General features: G+C 39.0%; 1 protein-coding gene across 1 annotated transcript in view; it reads right to left on the bottom strand.

Moving 5' to 3' along the window:
- Positions 1-23947, bottom strand: part of stk10 (serine/threonine kinase 10) — a 162024-nt gene that overhangs the window by 89011 nt on the left and 49066 nt on the right. The window contains 1 exon segment of the mRNA XM_034178004.1: positions 20536-20700. Coding sequence (XP_034033895.1) covers positions 20536-20700 — 165 coding nt within the window.

Raw genomic sequence — 23947 nt, 5'->3', positions numbered from 1 at the left:
AAGTGTCTTTGCTGTGCCAAGCTGCCAAATGTGCAGAGACCTCAGACAGATGTCATTTGTACTCTGCTTTTAGCCACAGTGACTTAGAACCTTTTTCATGGTCATATTGAATGAATGAATGAATAAATTTATTCGGTACACACATGCTTAAATAAAAAAAAAAAACCCTCGTGAAACAAAATTTCAGTTTTGTGCGGCTGAAAGGGTGTAGGCAGAAGTAAAAGCTTATAAACACCCACCCCGTTTTACCATTAAAATATATTATATATACACACAAACAAATAAAAACGCACAGACAACATAGATTAATCAGTGAACTAAAATTGCTCAACAACAGAACAAAATGCACAATGCACAATATAAAAAAAACCCAATAACGCACTCAGTTAACCCAATTCTTCATACGAGGTGCACCGATCAGGATTTTTTAGGCCGATCACCGAAATTTTGATCTGCCGATACCGATCAAGTACATATTTGGATCATGCCCAAAATAAGAATATAGGTCTAATGTATAGGACTATTTTTGCATTAAAACTTAATGATGAAAACAAAAAACATGCATTCAAATAAAGACACTAGAATAAACTGCCAACTGTTTTATTTTTTTTTTTCCATGTTTCATGTTAGAATATGTTGAGAATGTAAAATACAGCCCTCATTCTATGGGGTTAAAATTGTCTCAATATTTGTAAATGCACACAGGGTGATCTACAAATAATCATTGATTTGCAAATGTGTTCAGATATCCACAAATGCAAATTTCATATTTGTAACTTGTAAATTGGTATTTGCAAATAATGTTGTATTTGCAAATATAAAACTTAATTTGTAAAAAAAAAAAAAAATTACATTTGTAAAACTGGAAATTGTATTTGTGAATTGAGTTTCAGCATTTGTGGATCACCAATTACATGCATTCATCGCTTTCCTCTGACATAATTTTGAGACATTCTTTTCGCGAAATCCACAGATCCACAAACAAATGCCTACTGATTCACAAATGCACACTCACGCACACTGGATATCCACTAGATGGCAGTGTGGTTCCATTCATTACACAGCAGTCTATTTAGATCTCTCAGAGCCATTTGACTCATTTTGACTTCTGATATGAGCTGGACAGACATGGACTACATTAGATGATGGCGACTGCTTTCCTTGTCCGTCCAGCTCATATCAGAAGTCAAAATGAGTTTACGTCACAGACGAAAGCGTGTCATGACAGGACCAAGCGCCCCCTGCGCTACTGCCTGCACTGTTGTGATCGGTCCTTTTGATCGGCGCATTTTGCCAATCACGATCAATCCGATCAAGGCGTGATCGGCCGATAATGATCGGTGCACCTCTAGTATATTGTTTTATGAAGTCTTTTTAAGCCAATTAAGGTACCAGATAATTTAATGCTATCAGAACAGTTATTCCAAATATTTACACCTTTTATGGAAACAATAACTTTTTACAGTAGAGTCTATCAAATACTAATGTTCTTCAAATTATAGCTGGACTCCATCATTTTAAAGAGATCCTGGGCATGTTGAGGTAAAAGTTTATTTTGAACTTTATACATGATTTGTATTGTGATATAATCAACCAAGTCCCAGAATAGTGTGTTTGTTGGCTCACGACATGGTTTATTACTGACAACTCAGCTTTTTTTTGTAATAAAAATATTGGATTTGTGTTGGTTTCATATTAGTTTCCCCAAACCTCAATGCAATAGGTCATATATGGAACAAGCAATGAATCACATAATGTAACTAATGAATGTTGGGAGAGTAAGTCTTGTGCTTTATACAGAATTGCAGTGGCTTTTGAGATTTTAGATTTAACAATCAATCAAATCACTATTTATCCCAGAGGGGCAATTTTATAAAAGTACGACAGTAGCTTGGAATACTAAAAAATAAATAAATAAATAAATTAATTAATAAAAAAAAAAAAAAAATTAATATGTATATTGTATGAACTAGCCAGACTAGTTAATGCAAGTTACAATGCAATTATTGAAGTAAGTATCTACCCACATATCTTTGAGGAAAACTTTGGTATGTGAATTTTTTTTGGCTAATGCCATGGGAACCTTTTATGGATACATTGTGTGGCTTAAGTAAATCAGCTGTGGCTAAAGACAAAATACATTATTTAGCCACATTGGCAAACCACTAAAATATCACAGTGCCAAGCCAAGGACTCGACATGTAAAATTTAAAGCAGGTGTAGCTGGAAGTTTACATATTTTTCACCTCAACAACATTAATATTTTCTGTCGAAATGGAATGTAGCGTGGCCTTCACCTCAAGCTGTAAAGAAAGTTCTGCACATTTACATACAATATGACTGCAAAGGAATAAATCATTTGAGTCTGCTGTGGTCATATGAACATGTGAAACGCCAACAGATGGTCGATAGACTCGTTCTCATGTTCCATCTCAGACTTCAATGATGGCCAGGGGCCAGACTTGGCATACTTCTGTATCTTTCATTAGTATAAAGTCTTACCACAGAAATAGATGAAAACATGCACCATATTATCTGGACTGTGTTTCACAATGGCGTATTTGCTATATCAATCCAAAAAAATACATCATGGGGGGGCGCAAAAACAGAAACATACACATTGGTCTATACTTTGAACCTATTTCTGAAACATGATACGACTGCAAACACTGTGTTGGCAAGCAGAAGATAGGTTACTTAATGTTACTGTACAAGGCACATTAAACTCAAGAGTAAACTGCTTCTTGTCACCACTGAACAGATGAAAACATTAAGGAGCTAAATGTGCACCTTTACCCCACTAAACATGAATAAATGATAATTGATTACACACTTTTAAAGCCTTCGGCCTCAGGGTGTATGGTTTGTGTGGTTCTAAAAATAACCCGCGATAGGCGAAATCCACTAAGTAGTTATTTTTTACAGTTATTATAGATGATTTAAGGCTGTAAAACCCCTCACTACATACTTTATACATTTTCTCACTTTTCTCTCCTGTGTAAACACTCAAAGTTCAAACCTTAGTAGAAAAATTAGAACGTTTTCCTATAAATAATTATGATGGCTTTTAGAAAGAACGAATTTAATTTTAAGGATCAACCTACGAGGTTGGACACGTAAGAAATTATGAATAGTGACTCACCAGTATTTCACAGTTCCTCTGACCGCGCCTCTTCGTCGTGGCGCTGCTCCGCTGTCCGGATTGGCTGATTACCAAGGCGACATTTTGTGGGTTTTACTCGGGTGGTATGAAAAATATTACCCGTCCGCGAAAAGGGTGTATTGCTATTTATTCTTTAGTGTTTTATCCAATCATATTGGTGTATCATTTATAGCAGACCTGGGCAAACTGCGGCCCGGGGGCCACATGCGGCCCTTTGCATGTCTCTGTCCAGCCCTCATGAGGTCTGTCATTATTATTACATATATTAAAAATGTCAAGCTTGTGTGTTGCAAAGAGAGGCTTATTTAGGTATATTTAAATATTTACATATTACAAGAATAAAAATTACCCATAAAAGCTATTAAATAGGTAATTATTTGTAAAATTTGTAATGGAGACAGCCGAGTTATCGATGGTGTGGCCCTTGGACATAATTCAGGTTCCCTATGTGGCCCCTTGTAAAAATTAATTGCCCACCCCTGATTTATAGGTATATGATAATGCTATTTATTCTTTAGTGTTTTATCCAATCATATTGGTGTATCATTTATAGGTATATGATAATATCTTAGACGGCGTCCTTGCTGTCCTCTGATAGAGTGTAAAGACATTGACTGTTGAGTAGGGTGAAGGTCTTTCCCTCTTTATTCAAGAACATTTGAAGGTTATTTCCTGTCCAAGAGCACAGTCTTTCGATTTTATTGTTTTATTTATTAATATTCTCCAAAACCCAGCACTTTCCTTATTCAGATCTCGTTTTACAGCAGGTGGCATCCAGCTAAATGGTGCATTACCACAACCTTCTACTTGAAAGTATGGCTCAACCAGCACCTCATTCAGATCAGTACACAGGAGCAGCTTGTCACACACATACTGTAGATGGTGTCATCACTTGGCCACAGATGATAATCCAGTATTTTTTTTTTTTAGACTGCATTACCAGCCGAAGAGAAAAAAAAAAAAATAAAAAAAAAAAAAATAAAACTCTAATCGCAGTCTGGAAATCATGGTATAATTTAAGCATCTCATGCATGTGTATGAGTTATGGCAGGGAAGAGGTTTAGACTGTGACCTACTTTTAATGAAGTCACAAGAGTGACTGGTCACGAGGGTCACAGACTTGATCCAATACACTATAAACTACAAATTGGGTTTCAAACCCTGATGTACCTCAGAGCAGGCTTCACTTGTGTTTGGGAAGTTCAGATGAGGGTGGTAAACTACTTCAAGCTGCGCTTTTACTGCCAGTTTGGCAGTTGTGTTACACAACTGTAGAGGCAAAAATGTAATCTGGTAAAACCCATTCAAATCATATCCAGGAAATCAAAATCTGACCCCTGGTTAAATGCCACGACCCGTGCCCTCAGGCAATGCTGCAGACGGGCGGAGAGAAAATGGAAAAAGGACAAACTGCAGGTGTCTCTGGGTTTTCTGAGGGACAGTCTAACTGACTATCAGAAGGCTGTGAAGGAGGCAAAAGCACAATATCTGTCTCATATTATTTCGAGCAGTTGTCATCGTCCCAGTGTGTTATTTCAGACTATAAACTCAGTTGTAAATCCACACACCTCTGTTTTGTTGGACGCTACAACCACAACCTGTGAGGAGTTTCTTCAGTTTTTTACTGATAAGGTTTCATCAGTCAGACAGAACGCTGATCAGAACTGTAATGTTGAGTTGTCTGCTCCTCGTGCACATTCTGCTGTGCTCGAACAGTTTGAGCCCATTTCTTTTGCATCTCTCGCTGATGTTGTAAAACACATAAAATCTACAAGTTGTCCTTTTGATGTTCCAGCTAAGGTGCTGAAGGAGGCTTTTAATACTGTTGGGGCGGGTCTCCTAACTTTTATCAATGCTTGCCTTAGATCAGGGTCTGTTCCAGCTGCTTTTAAACATGCTGTGGTTTGACCTCTTCTTAAAAAACCTCACCTGGACTCATCAGTTTTATCCAATTTTAGACCTGTCTCTCATCTGCCATTTATATCTAAGGTTTTAGAAAAGGTTGTCTTTTTACAGTTACAATCATTTTTAGAAGACAATCTCATCCTTGAAAAATTCCAGTCTGGGTTTAGATCGCGACACAGCACTGAGTCAGCACTTTTAAAAGTTCATAATGATATTACTCTGTCGGTGGATGCAGGGAATCCTGCTGTGCTGGTTCTGTTGGACCTCACAGCAGCCTTTGATACTGTGGATCACACAGTACTTGTTTCCCGGTTGGAACATTTTATTGGCATTCATGGTATTGCACTTGAGTGGTTTAGATCATATTTGGCTGAAAGGAGCTTTCTGTCATGATTGGGGACCTTTCCTCATCAACTGCTCCTCTGTGCTGTGGAGTGCCGCAGGGATCTGTCCTTGGGCCGATTCTATTTTCTTTGTACATTCTGCCATTGGGGTCAATTATAACCAGCACAATTTGTCCTTTCATTGTTATGCAGATGACCTGCAAATCTATCTGCCTGTGAGGACTAATGGGAGTGATGCTTCGTCATCATTATTTAATTGTATTCGTGATGTAAAGCAGTGGCTGTCCCGAAACTTCCTTTACCTGAATGATGGTAAACTGAGATCATGGTGTTTGAGCGCACTGGCATACCAAATGTGGTAAACACCAAATTTTGGTGCTTTGGCTAACTATGTAAAACCAGCTGTCAAGAATTTGGGAGTGATATTGACAGCTGTTTGAGGTTCGATCAACAGATAAATTCTGTTGTCAAAGCTAAAATAAAGCACTTTCTCAGTAGACGTGATCTTGAGACGGCCATTCATGCTTTCATCAGCTCCAGACTTGATTATTGTAATGCACTTTATGTGGGCATTAATCCGTCGTCTCTTGCGCGTCTCCAGTTGGTGCAGAATGCTGCTGCTCGTCTTTTGACAAACACTTCTAGACGTGAGCATATTGCGCCCATCCTATACTCACTCCACTGGCTTCCAGTTCGTTTTAGAATTGATTTTAAAATTTTAATGTTTGTTTTTAAAGCTATTTATGGCCTTGCACCTCCCTACTTGTCTGAATTTTAACTTTGCGCACCTACAGTCGGACGTTAAGGGCGTCTGGCCAGCTTTACTTAGATGTTCCAAGGTCAAGATATAAACGCTGGGGTGATCATGCTTTCGCGGTAGCTGGCCCCAGACTGTGGAATGAGCTACCTCTTGAGTTACATACTATTCCTGACCTAGCACTTTTTAAATCTAAGTTAAAGACTTATTTATTTAAACTGGCTTTTAACACTTAGTGGAGAGGTGACATGTTCTGTTATTTTTATGTTTTTTTTTATGTGTTGTTTTAAAATTTAATTTTATATGTGTTTTATTTTGTAAATTTGTGTTTTTAATGTTAAGCACTTTGGACACCAGTCGGTGCTGTAAAGCGCTTTATAAATAAATGATTGATTGATTGATTGATCTTCAAACATTGTCTCAGAATTTGCCCATAGTAACATGAAGGTTTCATGTATGTATTGTGTCAAGTACACAGCCCTCATCTTTCTTCTCTGTTCATTATTCTCAGAATGTTGACATCATGATGCCATGCACATGTAAAAGAGCCTCCTTTTCTCACGCTGTAAGCCAGACTGCCTCGATAACCTCAAGACCAGACTTGATGGAAAGGCTAAATGCGGCTCTTCACTAAGATGTTGTTCTCCATCTCTGCTCTTACAGTGTGTTAGACATAAAGCTGCAACTTAAAATGCTCATTTCTTAGTAGGAAAAGCCAAAAATTAAGTAATGTCTCCTATTTTCTGAAATCAATCTTTATGGGACACTTATTGTTGTGGTGGTGAGTTTATTATATCTTTTTTTTTATCTGGGGTGGGGGGGTGCCTTTGGTCAAAATTTAGGTCTAACATTTCTTGGCTCAGTGAAACCCAACACTAGTTATGTAACTAATTTGCCATTTCCCTCTGAACAGCATGCTGGGAAATTGGGTTTCCTTGTGTGTCATGACATTTGATTACAATTCTTTTTCTCCAGAGTTCTTGGCTTAATGGACAACATAACGTAGAAACTGAGAAGAATGTTTTTTTTTTTTTTTTATACACAAGACAGTAGGGGATAGTTCTATCAAAATATATGAAACTGGACACAAATAACACACTTCTGCCTGACTAATCAGGAAAAATCTAGTAACACAAGTGAAGAGTACTATAGTTTATGCTCTCTGACAGTTCCCATGCGTGGATCTCAGAGACGACCCAATGGCTGTGGACCAGGGATTTCCAACTGTACTCCTAAAGAGCACCCGTACAGAGCAGGTGTTCTCCACGAGGATGACTGGAGACCCCTTCTGTGGACCAAATACAGAACGGGGCTCAGACATCTGTGTTTACTAAAGTCCATTAGAGTTTGCTTGGGAGCAGATCAAGGTCACCCATCTCAGGTAACCTCAGTACATTTGTTTGATCCACATCAGCTTGAAATGAACCAAATAGACAAATGCTCCACAGTTGACTTGGACAGACCTAAAGCAGTTAGGTGTGTCTGAGGACAGAGCAGACAAAATGCTAGTTTTGAGGATTTAGAGGATGTAAATGATGAATTTCCAATTTCCAAAGGCTGTTATGCTCAGTGGTGGCTTTTCATTTTTGCCATTTTTCAAATGTGGCCAAAAATGATGCAATTACAAATACTACATACTGTTGTGGAAACAATTTACACACTAATAACTTTCAAGCAAACTGTGGCATTTGACTGTTTTGGATCAAATTTGACATATACTGTAGATCATTCTATAATTAGTTTTTTCTCCTACATCTCCCAGGTCATTTGGCAGGTTATCGCCAAACTTTGTACTGTATGTGGAGAAAAGTGCAACCCCAGAATTGCCCTTAAAGGGCTTCTTTTAGCCACATATGTAGGTGGGTATTGGAACTGCTCAGGTCAGGACCCCCCCCCCAAAAAAAGAAGAAAAAAAAGGAGCAAAATTAAAGTGTTTGCACCTTGAAGCTGTAATGTGTTACTGATGTTTGGGGGCAGCAAAAATCACCTCAGAGTCTGAGTTAATGTATTTACTGCCATATATTAACATTTAAATAATCATAATTTCACATTATTCATATTCACAATTTATTCATCTCACTTGGTGTGTTTGGGCTTTTAGGTTGTGACGAGCAGAGCAAGAGTCTGCGCTCATCTTACTCAACCCAACCAGGTCACCATGACTAGACCACCAACAGCTGCCCTACAGCTAGTCAACAGTAACAGCAGGGGGCTCCGACAGCCACTCTGACATCAGGTGTGTATTTGTGTACGAGTCCACAATGTGTGGTTCTCAATATACTTTGAACAACCGTTTTTACGCTGAAGGAGTAAAGTTCGTAGAGAAAGTTCGCATGCAACTAAAATGAGATGGTGCAGATGCACCCACCCACAAAAAGTATGTGGTTTGAGCGTTGCAGGCCGAGATGTTTGTGCCTTTGCAGCACGAGCTCACAGACTGACAGTCCAGGTTTGAATGATGTGGAATGCTCAGCTTCTACACTCAGGAATTCCAACTGTGGTTACAGTCGTGACGGCTGTGTGTGGAAGTAGAGCTCACTATTGCAGGCTGACTGGAGTCTGAGCTGAAACGGAAGCATGAAATACTAAAAAGTCCCTGCCCAGCTCTGGGTAAAATTTTGTACAGGATGCCCTCCTGACCTAAACAGTGAGCTCATGTGGTACCCAATGGGTGCCTTTCAAATCAGTTGGAGGCTGTGTCAAAATTTTGTGTGCCTGCATCAAGTAAGAGTTTTGGAATGGCTGTTCTACACCTTATTCTTGTATAGCACTTGGAGGTGACTTACACCGTCTTTGGCACCATGTAAATAAGTGAATTTTGTAGGCAAACCAAATATGCAATTAATTCATGAGTTAAAAAAAACAACTTTCAAAAATGCTGCAGTGAGAGCAACTCTGTAAAAATGACAATCTGATCTGTTGGTCATTAGCAGCTCTACTGGAGCAGATCAGGGTTGCCTGAGCAGACTGCGTTACAAAAGGGCACCTTCACAGGGGGAATAAGAGTGTGGCAAGTGATATTCTTTAACCTTCCCAAAGCAACACTATCAATTCAGCTGGAGGATTAAATAAGTGACCTTCCGGTCATAAGATCATCTCTACTGCCCTCACTGAAAATGAATTATTTATTGATGATGAAAATAAATCATTCACAGTCATGTATAATAACATGCAGACCGCACCTTTACTCACTGCATTGTGCAGGTAAAAGTGGCTAAACTACAACTGAATTCTGGGGCAATAATTCCTATGTCTCTTTTATTTATGTATAAAAACTATAAGAAAACATAACTCCCTCTAATCTTTAGGCTGCCTTGTAATTCCCCAGTTATTCCAGATCATGGCCCTGCATGAGGTCACAGTATTTTTCTTGGACAAATAGACTGGGAGATTACAGAGTGAATAGAATTTAAAAAAAAAACCTTGACAAAGTGAATGGGCACTGAGAGGAAGAATGTCACTGAAGTTAAAAATAAAACAAACAAGAGCAATCGGAGATTTCTGACATCGGTCAAGGGTTGAGGAGGACTCAAAATAAAAAAATATGCGCTTCACATTGTGACACAGACTTTGCCTGCATACGAATTCCGCAACACAATGCAATAATTGCATCCTGATCCAGAATGGTCCGACTGATCAAGATGCTGCTGCTATTTAATTCACAAGCTAAAACAAAATAGTGTATTCCTGATCATGGTTTTACATTGTGACGTTGTATCCGAGAAGTAGTTTTGACATAATACTTAAAAGTCTACAAAGTGAAATCTTGATCACCTCCAAAATTTTATGGAGTCTTCCAAGGCCTAACACCAATGTGTGGTGAAAATTTGATGAAAATCCATTAAGTAGTTTTGACATAATACTCAAAATCCAACAAAGTAAAACATACAAATTGATCCAGACTCCAGATCACCTCCAAAATTCAGTGGAGTCTTTCATGGCCTAATATCTATTTGTGGTGCAAATTTGGTGAAAATCCTTGAAGTAATTTTGATGTAATCCTCAAAAGCCTATATAAAGTGAAATCTTGATCCAGAATTAGAATCCCTTCCAAAATGTAATGAAATTTTCTATGACATAATATCTACCTGTTGTGAAAATTTAATCAAAATCTGTGCAGTTGTTTTGGTGTAATCCTGCTAACAGACAGACAGACAAATAAATACATCAACAAATAAATTCCAATGATTTTATTTTGTCCTTGGTGGACTTAATAAAATCCCTCTTCATTCTTACAGTAAAACAGGGTGTGGACAGGCTCATCTCTGATGCATTGTGTCCCTCAGGGCATCATCTGTCATTTATGCCATTCACCTTTTCTTATCTTTACTCCTCAGGAGAGCATTTAAATATGGAAGAAATACACTCCAGATAAGATACTGCTACTGCAACAATAATAACAAGGCAGTCACAGCTGGAACGCAACATCCTGTGTGCCCATACATGCACAACCTATGGTTCAAATTTGAAATGTGCCTCCTCCCAACTTGGCATCTGATGTCTCAGATTGTTTTGAGGCTCTGCGGGAAAGGTTTGCGCAGAGAAGTGAATGCACAGAAAAACAAGCAACCTCTTTAACGTTGAAAAAATGAAAAGAAAGAAAATCTTGTAAGATCAGGGACAATTTATACAGCAGATATAATATCGCACTGACATACCATGCAGCAATCTAACAACTACAGATGAAACCATAGTGTACCCGAGGAGCTGCTGATTGCATGTCCACATGCTGCACATTTAGTTACAGGGTTTTCAAATGACACTGGTGGCCAGCAGGATTTCCATCTACTATAGTCGTATGTGCACAACAAAAACTGATATCTAAAAGTAAAAAAGAAAATTTGACTTAATTTTTGTCTAAATAGAAAAATAATATGGTCAAGCATCTTATACATAAGAAAAAATGTATCTCACTTTTTCTTACCAAGTTTTTCCAGCCCATATGTGTACCTCATCCCTCATATCTGTATCATTCCCCGATGTATCTGTATGAGCCCGAGTCCGAATGACAGGGCGTGATACATAAAGACATGCAATAAGATATTTATCGCATATTACAAAAATCATACACATAAATCATGTAGAACAAGTAACGCAGGTAAATCATGCCAATATGTAAATTATGGAATGTTCTTATGTCTCTCTATAAAGTCATGAGTGTCCTCTTCACTAACTTCTTGATGTCTCACAACTTCAGTATGAGACTCAAGTTGTAGAATTCTCCCTGCTAGGGAGGCGACAACTCTCTCACCTTGATCAGACATCTTGCATGAATGAAATGATCTGGATTCTGTATCAGGATCCTGCACTTGTCACTAGGGTAACACAAAATGGGGGTGTGTCATTGGTGGGGCCAAGAAATGGGGGGGCTCCTGATTGGATGAAAAGCGGCGTGATATAAAGCCTGGAATTATCAATGTCTTTTTTTATCGTCCCGTTTTAAGATTTTTATCGCCCTGATTTTACTGCCACAGTTTCCAGGGCAGTAAAACTGATAGGAAAAGTGTATGATTTATCAGCCTATTTTTTCCTGTCTCTCATATGGTTTACAAGTATAGGGCAGATTTTTGTTGTAATATGTGATTAAGCTGTATTTAACCAGTAACAAAGAAAGGCAATGGAGTACAAATCATCCTAGCAAAGGAACAAGATTGTTTTCCTTATTTTAGACAGAGGCGCTAATCTTAAAATAAGAATTCTGTCTCGTTTTAAGGCACATATCAATTCTTCATTGCCTAGCCATTTTGCTAGTTTTGAAAAGTCTAAGTAATTTTTTCCTTACCCCATTGGCACTTTTGTTTTTGTTTTTTGCTTAAAACAAGACAATTTGGCCAGATTTTTGTTTATTTGTCTTATTTTGAGAGGGCCAGTTTGCAGTGTACGGGCTTTTTCAGATAGTTTTTCAAAAAAAAAATTTTGTACTGCTGCCTACAAATCTTCCTGTCACATGATGCTGCTCATGTGAAGCCAAGCATGTTATTTATTGTTGTGATCCACTCATCATGAAATAGTCAATATCCACACTCGAAAGTATGAACTAGGCTTCTCAAAAACGAAAGCCGGCCCCTCGTTTGTCAGCTATATAACTGTATAATTTTTTTTTTTTTTTTTTAACGCCCAATATCTGTATTGGGCAGTATTGTCGGACTGTAGTTGTGATTTTCTTTCACAGTCCATGAGGAATCACGTCAGGCATAAACAGCATTACGTTACACCTTATGAATTCTTTCACTGCTCGTCCCGAGCAGACCAGCACCCTCAAAAGCTGTTTAACCACAAAGAGGATGAATGAGGTAACTTAAAGAGACAACCATGACAACTTTTAAGGAGTTACAAGCTTGAGTGGCTTTAACTGAATACCCAGCTAACACGGAACGTCCTTGCAACGTTGCTGGGAGGTTACATTTTTGTTGCACAATTGGGAACGTTCTGTCCACCTCCTGGCAACTTCCATCAGGAACGTTTACTTGTTAGTTTTTGGACGTTTCTTTGGAACGTTGTACTTACGTGAGGGGACGTTCTATTAACTACATAATCACCAGCCTTATCAATCAATATATAGATTGATAAGGCTGGTGAATTGGGTATTGTAAATTTAAATAAAGTGATTCCTGTATTTTCTTTACACTTATTTTTTTTTTAAAGTTTTCATTCTCAGGGATACTTTAGTAGGCCTACCGTCCTGATGATAGTCTAGTCCCGGACTGACCGGTCGATCGCATGGGGGGGTTTCATTCTATCTGCGCATGCACAGGTCAAGAGGTGTGAGGAGCTACAGTGGGAGAGTGACACGAGCGTATAATGGCGGAGGAAAAAGATCCCAAACTTATCATTTTGCATCCAGAGTGGGAGGAAGATTATTTTTTTGTTTATTCAAATGGCAAATCCATCTGTCTTATTTGCAATGCAAACGTGGCATTACCGAAGAAAGGGAATTTGGAGCGGCATTTTAAGATGATCCACAAGAGCTATGATGCTAGGCTTCACGGCTAAAAGCCGGATTGCAGGCACAAACAGGCCTTTTCCCCGGACAAATACCACCAGTAAGGCTGCAACCACAGTTTATCGTGTCAGACCGTGTACTGGCAAAAAGAAAGAAATCATTCAAGGATGGTGAAATTGTGAAAGAAGCTTTCAATGGAAGCTGCGATGTGCTCTTTGCCGATTTTAAAAAATCAAAAGGAGATTGTGTCTGCAGGATGTGCCTAGCTTTCAGAAAGTCTGTTGCACGACGATGCAAGTTAATGGCGGAGGATATTGATCGGCAACTGAGGAATGATATGAGGTATGTGAGTGTTTTCTCTGCAATTCGATGAATCCACTGATACTGTGGACGTGGCTCAGCTATGTTTTTATTAGAATGTTTATTGACAACATGAAGGTAAAAGAAGAACTGCTGAGCATTTATTATCTTGAAAGGCCACACGAGAGGCACAGATATGTTTCAGGTTTTTATGGAATTTGTTAATAAGAGCCAGCTGCTCCTCTACAAACTCATTTCTATAACCGAGCTGCCAGCTCGATGCCAGTCTTAATAATGTATTTATACAAACAACCATGTTCATCAAATTTATTGCTGAGGGGCTTATTAACTGATCAAGTAGTTCTGTTGTGTTCTATATACGTGTTCCTGCTTTCAGCAGCATTGTAGCTGTTTCATGTATACTAAACTTGAAGCAACTTTGTAACAAACACATGGTATGCAGCAACGACTCGACAGACGGGAGGTCAAAAGGTGGGACCGCATACTACAACTACTGGTGAGGAATCAGGCTGCTGAAGAAGCTGCAGGCCAGACTTTTTAAACAACGGAGGAGCTGGACCAATTCAGCAAAACGCGGAGGACCAGGAGTTTAGGAGGACAGTGGTAATTATTGTTCCAACACTTTTGCAGAAAGTGGTTATTTTCATAAAAGTTTGCATACTGCCATTGCACACATACTTTTTTTTTTACTCTGTCATAGGTGATATCTGCTGAAACAGCTATCTGGATCATGGCTGAACTCCTTTGCCAGGATGATGCTCGGCAAAATTGGGATTGTGGCGGTTTGTTGGCTAGGCGTCAGCCTCAAAGGATGGAAAGGGAAGAAAGCCCTGCAGCTCTCACTCTCTAGAGTTGTTGAAGAGTAAGTTATCAAGGTGTCTCACTGCTATCATTTAATTTTAGTTAAGCCATTAATAATTTGAAAATTCGTTTCTCCAGTTAAAAAAGAGGAAATATCAAGACCGTTTTTATTTTGTTTGTGACAGAAGCCTTCAGCAACAAGATGGAAATTTTACCAGATGCTACTGATGATGCGTTAACTGAACACTGCGCCATGCAGCAAAGAGGGTAAGAGTAGTTAAACTTTTATGGCATCAGCAACTCACAGGTGACTTGTACTAACACCATGGCCACACCTAGTCATTCCCTTCAATCAAATCCGGTCCCAGTTGTTGACGGTTTCAAGAGTGAAGACCTGGAACCGGCTCACATGCACCCCAGCTCTTTGGAGCAATCTCTCTCTCTCAATCCGTCCTCACATTGTGTATTCCTCTTCCGCAAACATCTTAAAACCCATCTGTGTGGGCTCACCTTCCCTCCATAGTGTAACTGTCACTCGGCTGTGTTGACAATTGGAATTCATTCATTCATTATTGGTTTATTTGACAGGGACAGTGCATATTAATGAACGTACAATTGTTTATAGACAGTATATATACACGAGGGCTGTCAATAAAGTATAGGTCCTTTTTTTTTCAAAAACTATATGGATTTCATATGTTTTTACATCAGACATGCTTGAACCCTCGTGCGCATGCGTGAGTTTTTCCACGCCTGTCGGTGACGTCATTTGCCTGTCAGCACTCCTTGTGGGAGGAGTCGTCCAGCCCCTCGTCGGAATTCCTTTGTCTGAGAAGTTGCTGAGAGACTGGCGCTTTGTTTGATCAAAATTTTTTCTAAACCTTTGAGGCACATCGAAGTGGACACGGTTCGAAAAATTAAGCTGGTTTTCGGAGAAAATTTTAACAGCTGATGAGAGATTTTGAGGTGATACTGTCGCTTTAAGGACTTCCCACGGAGCGGGACGTCGCGCAGCGCTCCCAGGCGCCGTCGTCAGCCTGTTTCAAGCTGAAAACCTCCACATTTCAGGCTCTATTGATCCAGGACGTCGTGAGAGAACAGAAGTTTCAGAAGAAGTTGGTTTCAGCATTTTATCCTGATATTCCACTGTTAAAGGAGATTTTTTTAATGAAAGACGTGCGGACGGATTGCAGCGTCGGCTCGCAGCCGCCGCGACGCTCCACCACAGGAAAAACACCTCTGTTGGAAGCCTTAAGGACAAGTTGGAACATGCCCAACTGTTAAACAATTTCTCAGATACTCACTCCATCAAAAGCCGCCTGGATTTTACAAATGGTTATCAACACGGAGGTGTTTTTCCTGTTCTGCCGCACCGCGAGGGCTGCGTCCCGACGCGGACCCGTCCGCACGTCTTTCATTTAAAAAAATCTCCTTTAACAGTGGAATATCCAGATAAAATGCTGAAACCGACTTCTTCTGAAACTTCTCTGTTCTCTCACGACATCCTGGATCAATAGAGCCTGAAATGTGGAGGTTTTCAGCTTGAAACAGGCTGACGATGGCGCCTGGGAGCGCTGTGTGACGTCCCGCTCCGTGGGAAGTCCTTAAAGTGACAGTATCACCTCAGAATCTCTCAGCCATTAAAATTTTCACCGAAAACCAGCTTAATTTTTCGAACCGTGTCCACTTCGATGTGCCTCACAGGTTTAGAAAAAATTTTGATCGAACAAAGCGCCAGTCTCTCAGCAACTTCTCAGACAAAGGAATTCTGACGAGGGGCTGGATGACTCCTCCCACAAGGAGTGCTCACAGGCGAATGACGTCACCGACAGGCGTGGAAAAACTCACGCATGCGCACGAGGGTTCAAGCATGTCTGACGTAAAAACATATGAATGAAATCCATATAGTTTTTTGAAAAAAATAAAAAGGACCTATACTTTATTGACAGCCCTCGTATATACACACACACACATATATACGCACACATACACACACATATACACATATATATACATAGGGCACACACTTTAACGTAAATATGCCAGTTTTAGCATAATACTAATTTCCATCCGTAGTCTCCAGACATAAAATATAAAACACAGAGCATTTAACAAGCATAAAAACATTGATAATTTACAATATAATACACTGTCATATTTTAATATAACCCAGAGCCATATAAAGGAGGAGTTATCTGTCGCGATAGTAAAGTACTCGATACAGCTGCAGTATCTCTTTAAAGTGCTGGTGTGCATAAGCTTACCTATGTGTTGCTGTGTGCGTGTATATGAAACTATATTGCTTTCGCATGTCTTAACCCGTAATGATTACAGGTTTGGTTATCTTTCAGCCATGTTTTAAGCTGTATCTTGAATAAAGCAAATGTGGGGCTGAACCTGATTGTCGTTGGCAGAGTATTCCATGTGCTATTGCCCCCTAATAGAGAGTACATTTTGAGCAAAGACAGTTTTTCAAAATTTGATCTCGCAATCACACCTAGTGGAGGATCTGGTGTTAATTTCATTGTTACTTTTCCTGTTAATAGTTCCTCAGAGGGAGTGGGGCCAAATTGTGTAGGGACCTGTACACAGCACAACACATTTTAATAGCATGAAATTCTCAAAACTTAAAAGCTTATATTTTTCTAAGATTGGACGGTGATGAGAAATCTTTGGTCCAATATTTTTATGGCTTTTTGTACAATTGTTCTACTGGTTTCAGTACAGTTGTTCCTGCAAAGGACCATGTTGTAACGCAATACTCTATATGTGACATGAAGTGTAAGTAAGATTTGGCCGCATCTATTGTAATAAACGGTCTTATCTGTTTAAAATTAGATCGATTGAACTTTACAGTGTGATTTACCTTTTTGATGTTTTTGAATGTAAGATTTGGGTCTAATATCACTCAGGGATATTTGAATTGGTTCACAAGCACAGTTCTTCCCCTTCCAAGAAAACATGGGATCTGGCTAGCTTAATTGGTCTTTTGGTGAACATCATACATACAGTTTTTTGGTGTTCAGCAGAAGGCAATTTTTTATGTAGTCATTTGTGTATTTTACATAGTGCATTTGTGAGGTCTACAGATATATTTCACTCTTTCCCTGGGTAAAGATTACTGCGTCATCTGCATACATTTGCATATTTAGTTCAGAGCACACATCGGGGAGATCATTTCTATACAGAAAGAATAATAGAGGGGCTAGTATTGAGCCTTGTGGAAGACCAACATAACTAGGGAGATACGAGGATGTGGCACCATCCACAACAACACGCTGCTTTCTGTTCGAAAGATAGGATTGAAACCATTGAATAGTATCCTCTGAAAAATTAAAATATGAATTGTAAAATTGAGGTATTGAATTAAGGATTCTGCATATTAATACATGGACTGGTTGAGCGCCCTTGAACGTCACTGTGCTGAGGGGACTGGCACTATAGAAGTTATTGTATAGTATTTTTATGAATGGTTTTCTTTGTTTTTTAGGCAAAGGAGGAGGATGAAAGAATTGGTACTGGTGTTAATGCTGACTCAGATGCTGGGGTGGATGCCGATGCCATGGGCGACGATGTGGATGCCGATGCCATGGACCATTGTGTAGTGAATGATGACGCCATGGACGGCAGTGCCACGAGTGATGATGCCACAATTAGTCATGGGTCAGATGAGAAGTGATTCATTTTATACTGAGAATTTATGCCTCCCCCTCTGTAAGGTGTGGGGGAGACATGAAATGCCCAATTTTCCTTGCACAACTTTTTTCCTGGATGCCATGATCATCAACTCGACTGGACTGACGCTATGTTTGTTTTGATCCACCTTTGTGATCCACCCACCACTGTGGGAACAAATCAAAAGCTGTGTTCACCACGGGGACACATTCGGCACTATTCAGGATTATTTGAGGTTTTTTTTTTTTTTTACCGATGACGAACAATGCGTAAAAAAAAATCTGACCGATGAAACTACATCGGTCCAAACCGGTCTGGATCCGGGACTGATGTTGCTGCTTTAAAGGGTGGGCGGTGGAGACATCTTCAGTTTTTGTTTAAGGTTGACCCTTCTAGTTCATTTTATACTGAGAACTTATCCATGGCTTAATGCTATTGTAACTGTAATAATACTGGATGATGTCACCTGGCTTAGTACCTGAGAGATTGGAGTGTATTTTACCTGTTTCTATGACTGTATTATTTTATGTGTTTATTTATGCAAGGTAAATTATTCTATTGAAGTTTTATTGCACTGAAGTCACTGATTGAGAAAAGAAATTTCGTTTTCTAGTGTATACAATTGCACAGTGAAAATAAAATCTTTGAACCTTAGTCATGGGTCACACATCACAGATGAGAACTGATCCCTGGCTTAATGCTATTGTAATTGTAATAATACTGGAGGGCGGATGAGAACTAATCAAGTTACTGAGAACTTGTCCATGGCTTAATGCATTGTTATTGTAATAATACTTATAAAGTAATAAACTTGCAATTTACAGACTCATGCAGTGTTCACAGTGTTCCTTCGTGTTGGGGGACATTGCAACAACGTTGCAGCAATGTTGTGTCACAACCTCCTGAGAACGTTCTAGGTTGGTTGGTTGGCAACATTCTTGGCAACATCCCTGGAACGTTCTGGAGAGTCTACAAATGAATGTTCCTACAACGTTGTGATGCAACATTACTGCCACTTTGATGTAACGTTCAGGCAACGTTCAGGCAACGTTCCATTGTTAGCTGGGATACTGCCAGTTAATTCAACAGTAGAGCTGAAACAACTAATCGAGTTAATCGATTAAAATTGATTAAAATAGCTGTCAACTAATTTAGTCATTGATTAGTGGCTAAATACTTTGTTTTACAGCAAATGTTTTGTTTCTTCCATATAATAACCGAGCTTTGCTTTGAATCTTGAACCAATGAAGGAGTGCTTCGAGCTGCTGCTTCGTTAGTTTCATTTGTTTTATTTCGCTTTATCTTAATTTTTCCCCACTAAAACCCTAAAGAAGATATGTCGAGGAATATTTACCTTTTTTTTTATATTAAACTGACCTGTTATGGTCTTCTGAAACAGATGATAGATGTATTTTATGCTAACGCCGATGCTAATGCGTTAGCATGCTTATGGCATTTTCAATGTTAAAGATGGCATTAAGCTGTTGGCATTTCAGCATGTTTGTGCATTTGTTTTCTGTATAATAATTAATGGCAGCGTTGTCGTAAAAGAGTCATTACAAAATATTTAATTTATTTTTATATTAATAATCACAACAATAATATTAGTAATAACTAATAATGCTACAATACAATTTTAGAGAAAGAGACATGAGTCACATGTGTCATTGTGAAATGACCACATAGTTTACAAGTTATACAGAGAATGTTGCACATATAATGAGTCAGGCTACAGTTTTTGATTTAGGTTTTATGGTTAACTGGTTATGCTAATTGCTAATTTGCAGCAACAAAAATACCTCTTTTTTCACCATATATTTTATAACATTTATATGTTTCAATGTTGTTTTATGGCAACTCAGCACTTTGATAAACCAATGCCATTTGAAATTATTTTTGTTCTTATATTTCAACAGCCAAGGGGCATTTGACAATTTGTTGATTTTCAAGTATTTTAAGTTTTCAAATAATGTTCTGTTAAATAAAGTGATGGAAGGAGAGAAAAATTGTTTCCCTGGCACATTTTTAAAAAAAATTCCCAGCTAATCCGATTAATCGTGTTGAAACCCCATCAGATTCATCGATGATCCAAATAATCGTTTGTTGCAGCCCTATTCAACAGTCCTAGAGAATGACACAGAGAAACCAAGAAATCTAACCTGGAGTTTGTTTGAAGGTCTACTTAGCTGTGTAATAATAATAATAATAATAATAATAATAATATCATGACCTGTTAAGTGTGAGAATACGTTCCTGTAGGTTTATCAACTGAGTTGATATGCATCTTTATCAGGTAACTTAAATTTTGAATTGAAGTTTTTTCAGTGATATAAACACAAACATGGAATGTGAGGAGAAAAGCACATCCTTTGCTGCTTATATTTCTGGCTACTCATCTTCAATTTTACCATTAATGTAAAATTAATCGGTGCTGCAGCAAACCAGTGGTGGAAAAAGGTGAAGGGCAGCAAAAACTCATTTATGGTGGAACAATAAACAGCACTTTAACGTTCTACACAGCAATCACTAAATCAAGACAAAGATAGGCCCAAAAAAACAAAAAAAAAAAACAAACTTGGTTAAAGTTTACCAAACAGCACTTGAAGCAGATGTAGATGTTACCTACCCAGAGTTTGTTGTCATGGTAGAATGCGTCAAGCAGTTTGACAATATAGCGGTGATCACATTTGGCCAGAATGTCAATTTCAACCATGTAGTCCTCCAACTCCTCCTCAGACTTTGTCTCGATCACTTTAGCAGCAGCCAAAGCTCCTGACTCTCTGTTTTTGGCCTGGAACACACACACACACACACACACACACACACACACACACACACACACACACACACACACAGTTAAAACTATGATCAAGCTCACAAAATGACACCCCTATAGTAGCTCTATTATAATGCAAGTCCCTTTGGCCTCTCTCGTGTTTACTACAACAGATTTGAGGTGGATTTGCATGTTGATCTGGCACAGGTTTTACACCAGATGCCCTTCCTGACGCAACTCCATACTACATGATGAACAGGCAGGGGCGGTCTCGAACCTGGAACCACACTGGAAACAAGCACACTTAACCGCTTGGCCACCACCCCACTAGTTGTATTTATATTTTATATTTCAGTGGTATAAATGTTTTGTGATTACAGTGAAACTCGCCTAACAGTCATCGTATAAACCAGACAAAAGCAAAAGTCCCAATGCTTTTGTATGGCTTTCCATGTAATAAAAACTGTATATAATGGATTTTGTATAACGGATTTTAGCTCACAGCAGGCAAAACATCCCACCACATCGTAATATATTCCCATTAAAAACCCCTCGCATATACTGAACAGATCAGTCTAGATGTGCCCTGTAACAGAGGTACGAAATTAAGTTCAGCGGTACCGTATTTCCATGATTAAGAGACCGGCCATTTATTTTTTGAAACGGTGCCTAAATGAGGCAAGGTGTAATTCAAGGCGCATGGTTATTAACAAAATGCTGCTTGTTGCCTCTCTGCTTGGCACCTGCTAAATGACTGAGGCCGCAAAAGGCTGTCACTTTTACGTACGAGGTCTGTCAATAAAGTAACGGTCCTTTTTATTTTTTTCAAAAACTATACGGATTTCATTCATATGTTTTTATGTCAGACATGCTTGAACCCTCGTGTGCATGCGTGAGTTTTTCCACGCCTGTCGGTGACGTCATTCGCCTGTGAGCACGCCTTGGGAAGGAGTGGTCCCGCCCCTCGTCGGATTTTCATTGTCTGGAAATGGCGGAATGAAAAGGACTTTTTTTCCATCAGAATTTTTTCAGAAGCTGTTAGACTGGCACCTGGAAACCATTCAAAAAATTTATCTGGCTTTCGGTGAAAATTTTACGGGCTTCACAGAGAATAAGACTGTTACTACAGCTTTAAGGACCCCTTTAAGGACGCTCGGGGCGCCGCGCTCCGAGCTGCGACGACGCGGCATAAGCCACCGGACCATTTCTAAATGGATGGCTCTGTGGATACGAGACTGTCGTGTGCTCTCTCTCTGGTTATCACAAGAGCTGGACATCAGTCATTTTCCGGCAGATTTCACTTTTAACAAGAGATTGTGTCATGGAAAGCCGCGCGGAGGCTTCGCGCGTAAAGACCGATTTGCTTTGGAAGCGAGACAAAGGAACACCTCCGTTTCGGCGTGTCAGAGGACAAGTTTGGACATGTCCAGCTCTCCACAATTTTAGTGATACTTACTGGACTGGTAAGCATTGAAAGCCGAGAGACATGTCCAAACTTGTCCTAAGCGTCCTTATTCTCTGTGAAGCCCGTAAAATTTTCACCGAAAGCCAGATAAATTTTTAAACTGGTTTCCAGGTGCCAGTCTCTAACAGCTTCTGAAAAAATTCTGATGGAAAAAAAAAGTCCTTTTCATTCCGCCATTTCCAGACAATGAAAATCCGACGAGGGGGCAGGACCACACCTTCCCAAGGCGTGCTCACAGGCGAATGACGTCACCGACAGGCGTGGAAAAACTCACGCATGCGCACGAGGGTTCAAGCATGTCTGATGTAAAAACATATGAATGAAATCCATATAGTTTTTGAAAAAAAAGGACCGTTACTTTGACAGACTTCGTATTCACTCCTTCCTCTCCTGTCATATATTAGTCAATTTGTAGTGTATTACATTTTGTTCATGGATTGAATACATTTGGTAGAAAAGTCAACAAATATGACCAACTTCCCAACACTGAGTAGGAAACATCATTGCATGGCCACGGAGTTACGGAACTGGAGAGGCATAAATCGGGCTTTGGGAGTTTAAGATTCCACTCGACTAAATGCAATAATTTTTAATGTACATAATGTCTGGTGCTTATTTAAGGCAAGCATTTATTTTTTTTTTTTAGACAAAGTTTTGACCTGGTCATTAAATGAGGCAGGTCCCAATTAAAGATTAGGCTTTTAATCAAGGAAATATGTAAACCTAATTGGAGCTGGTTATTCCCCGTAGATCGCTCAGCACCTCCTGGCTGCAAATAATCCATTACATACATTAACTGATTTCATCTGTTTTATACATATAATGGATTTAGATTACAACAGACAAAATTCATTGGTCCGCCTGAATCCATTATATGTGAGTTTTACTGTACACCAGTAATTACACAACATGATGCATTATTTTTTAACAAAATTCCAATGATCTTTCCTTGAAGATATTGGACCACAATTATTTTCCTTCATGCACATCTTCATACAGTATGCTATCATTATGTGGCATTTAAATCGAGTGCACAAAGGAGGTGCTACACTGACAATGCTCACAGACAGGGTGATTCCTATACTGCCCCCCACCCTCATCCCAACACACACACAATTTTTTTTTTCATATAAACTAAATAAATAAATAAAATGTTACATTTATGAATTTGTACATTTTACTTATTGCCTTTTGGGTTCAAAGTAAATTATAGAAAATATAAAGTCTTTTTTCCCAGTGCAGCATTATCTATGTTTCCCTTCCTCAAAAAGAAGCTCATGTGAGGTAAAGTTTAAGATCATAGCAGTATGTAGGGTGTGGCTGTGCAATGCACTCTGGGGTGTAGAGAAAATGTGTCACTCTGTAACCAGTGTTTCTGAAAATCTTTAATTATCTCCACAGAGCACAGAGAACTTTTTTTGTTTTGCCTTATTTATTTATTTAGCAGGATTATTGAACTTTTAAGAATCGTGGCAGAAATATTGGTCAAGTAAGCATGCACATTTTACTGAGACACTTTTACAAACAGGTTACAAATAGGTTTTTATGACAATTCATACAAAAATAATATGCATCATGTAAAACACAGAAATGCAGAAGAAGCAGCCAGGCCTATACAGAAGGAGACAAATGTACATATTTTGTTGTTCTTTACTTAAGGAGTACAGAGCAACAAACATGTTGGCAAGTATTTAAAATCAGGAAGCTGCACACCCTCCTTCACCAAATGTGGAAATTAAAGTACCACAAAAGCCATCAAGTGTTCGCAGCACTATCATTGGACAGAATTCCCCAAGT

Source organism: Thalassophryne amazonica, chromosome 9 (assembly GCF_902500255.1).
Source record: "Thalassophryne amazonica chromosome 9, fThaAma1.1, whole genome shotgun sequence".
Classification (NCBI taxonomy): domain Eukaryota; kingdom Metazoa; phylum Chordata; class Actinopteri; order Batrachoidiformes; family Batrachoididae; genus Thalassophryne; species Thalassophryne amazonica.
Note: the sequence above shows the minus strand (reverse complement) of the source record. Positions and strands in the feature narration are given on the sequence as shown.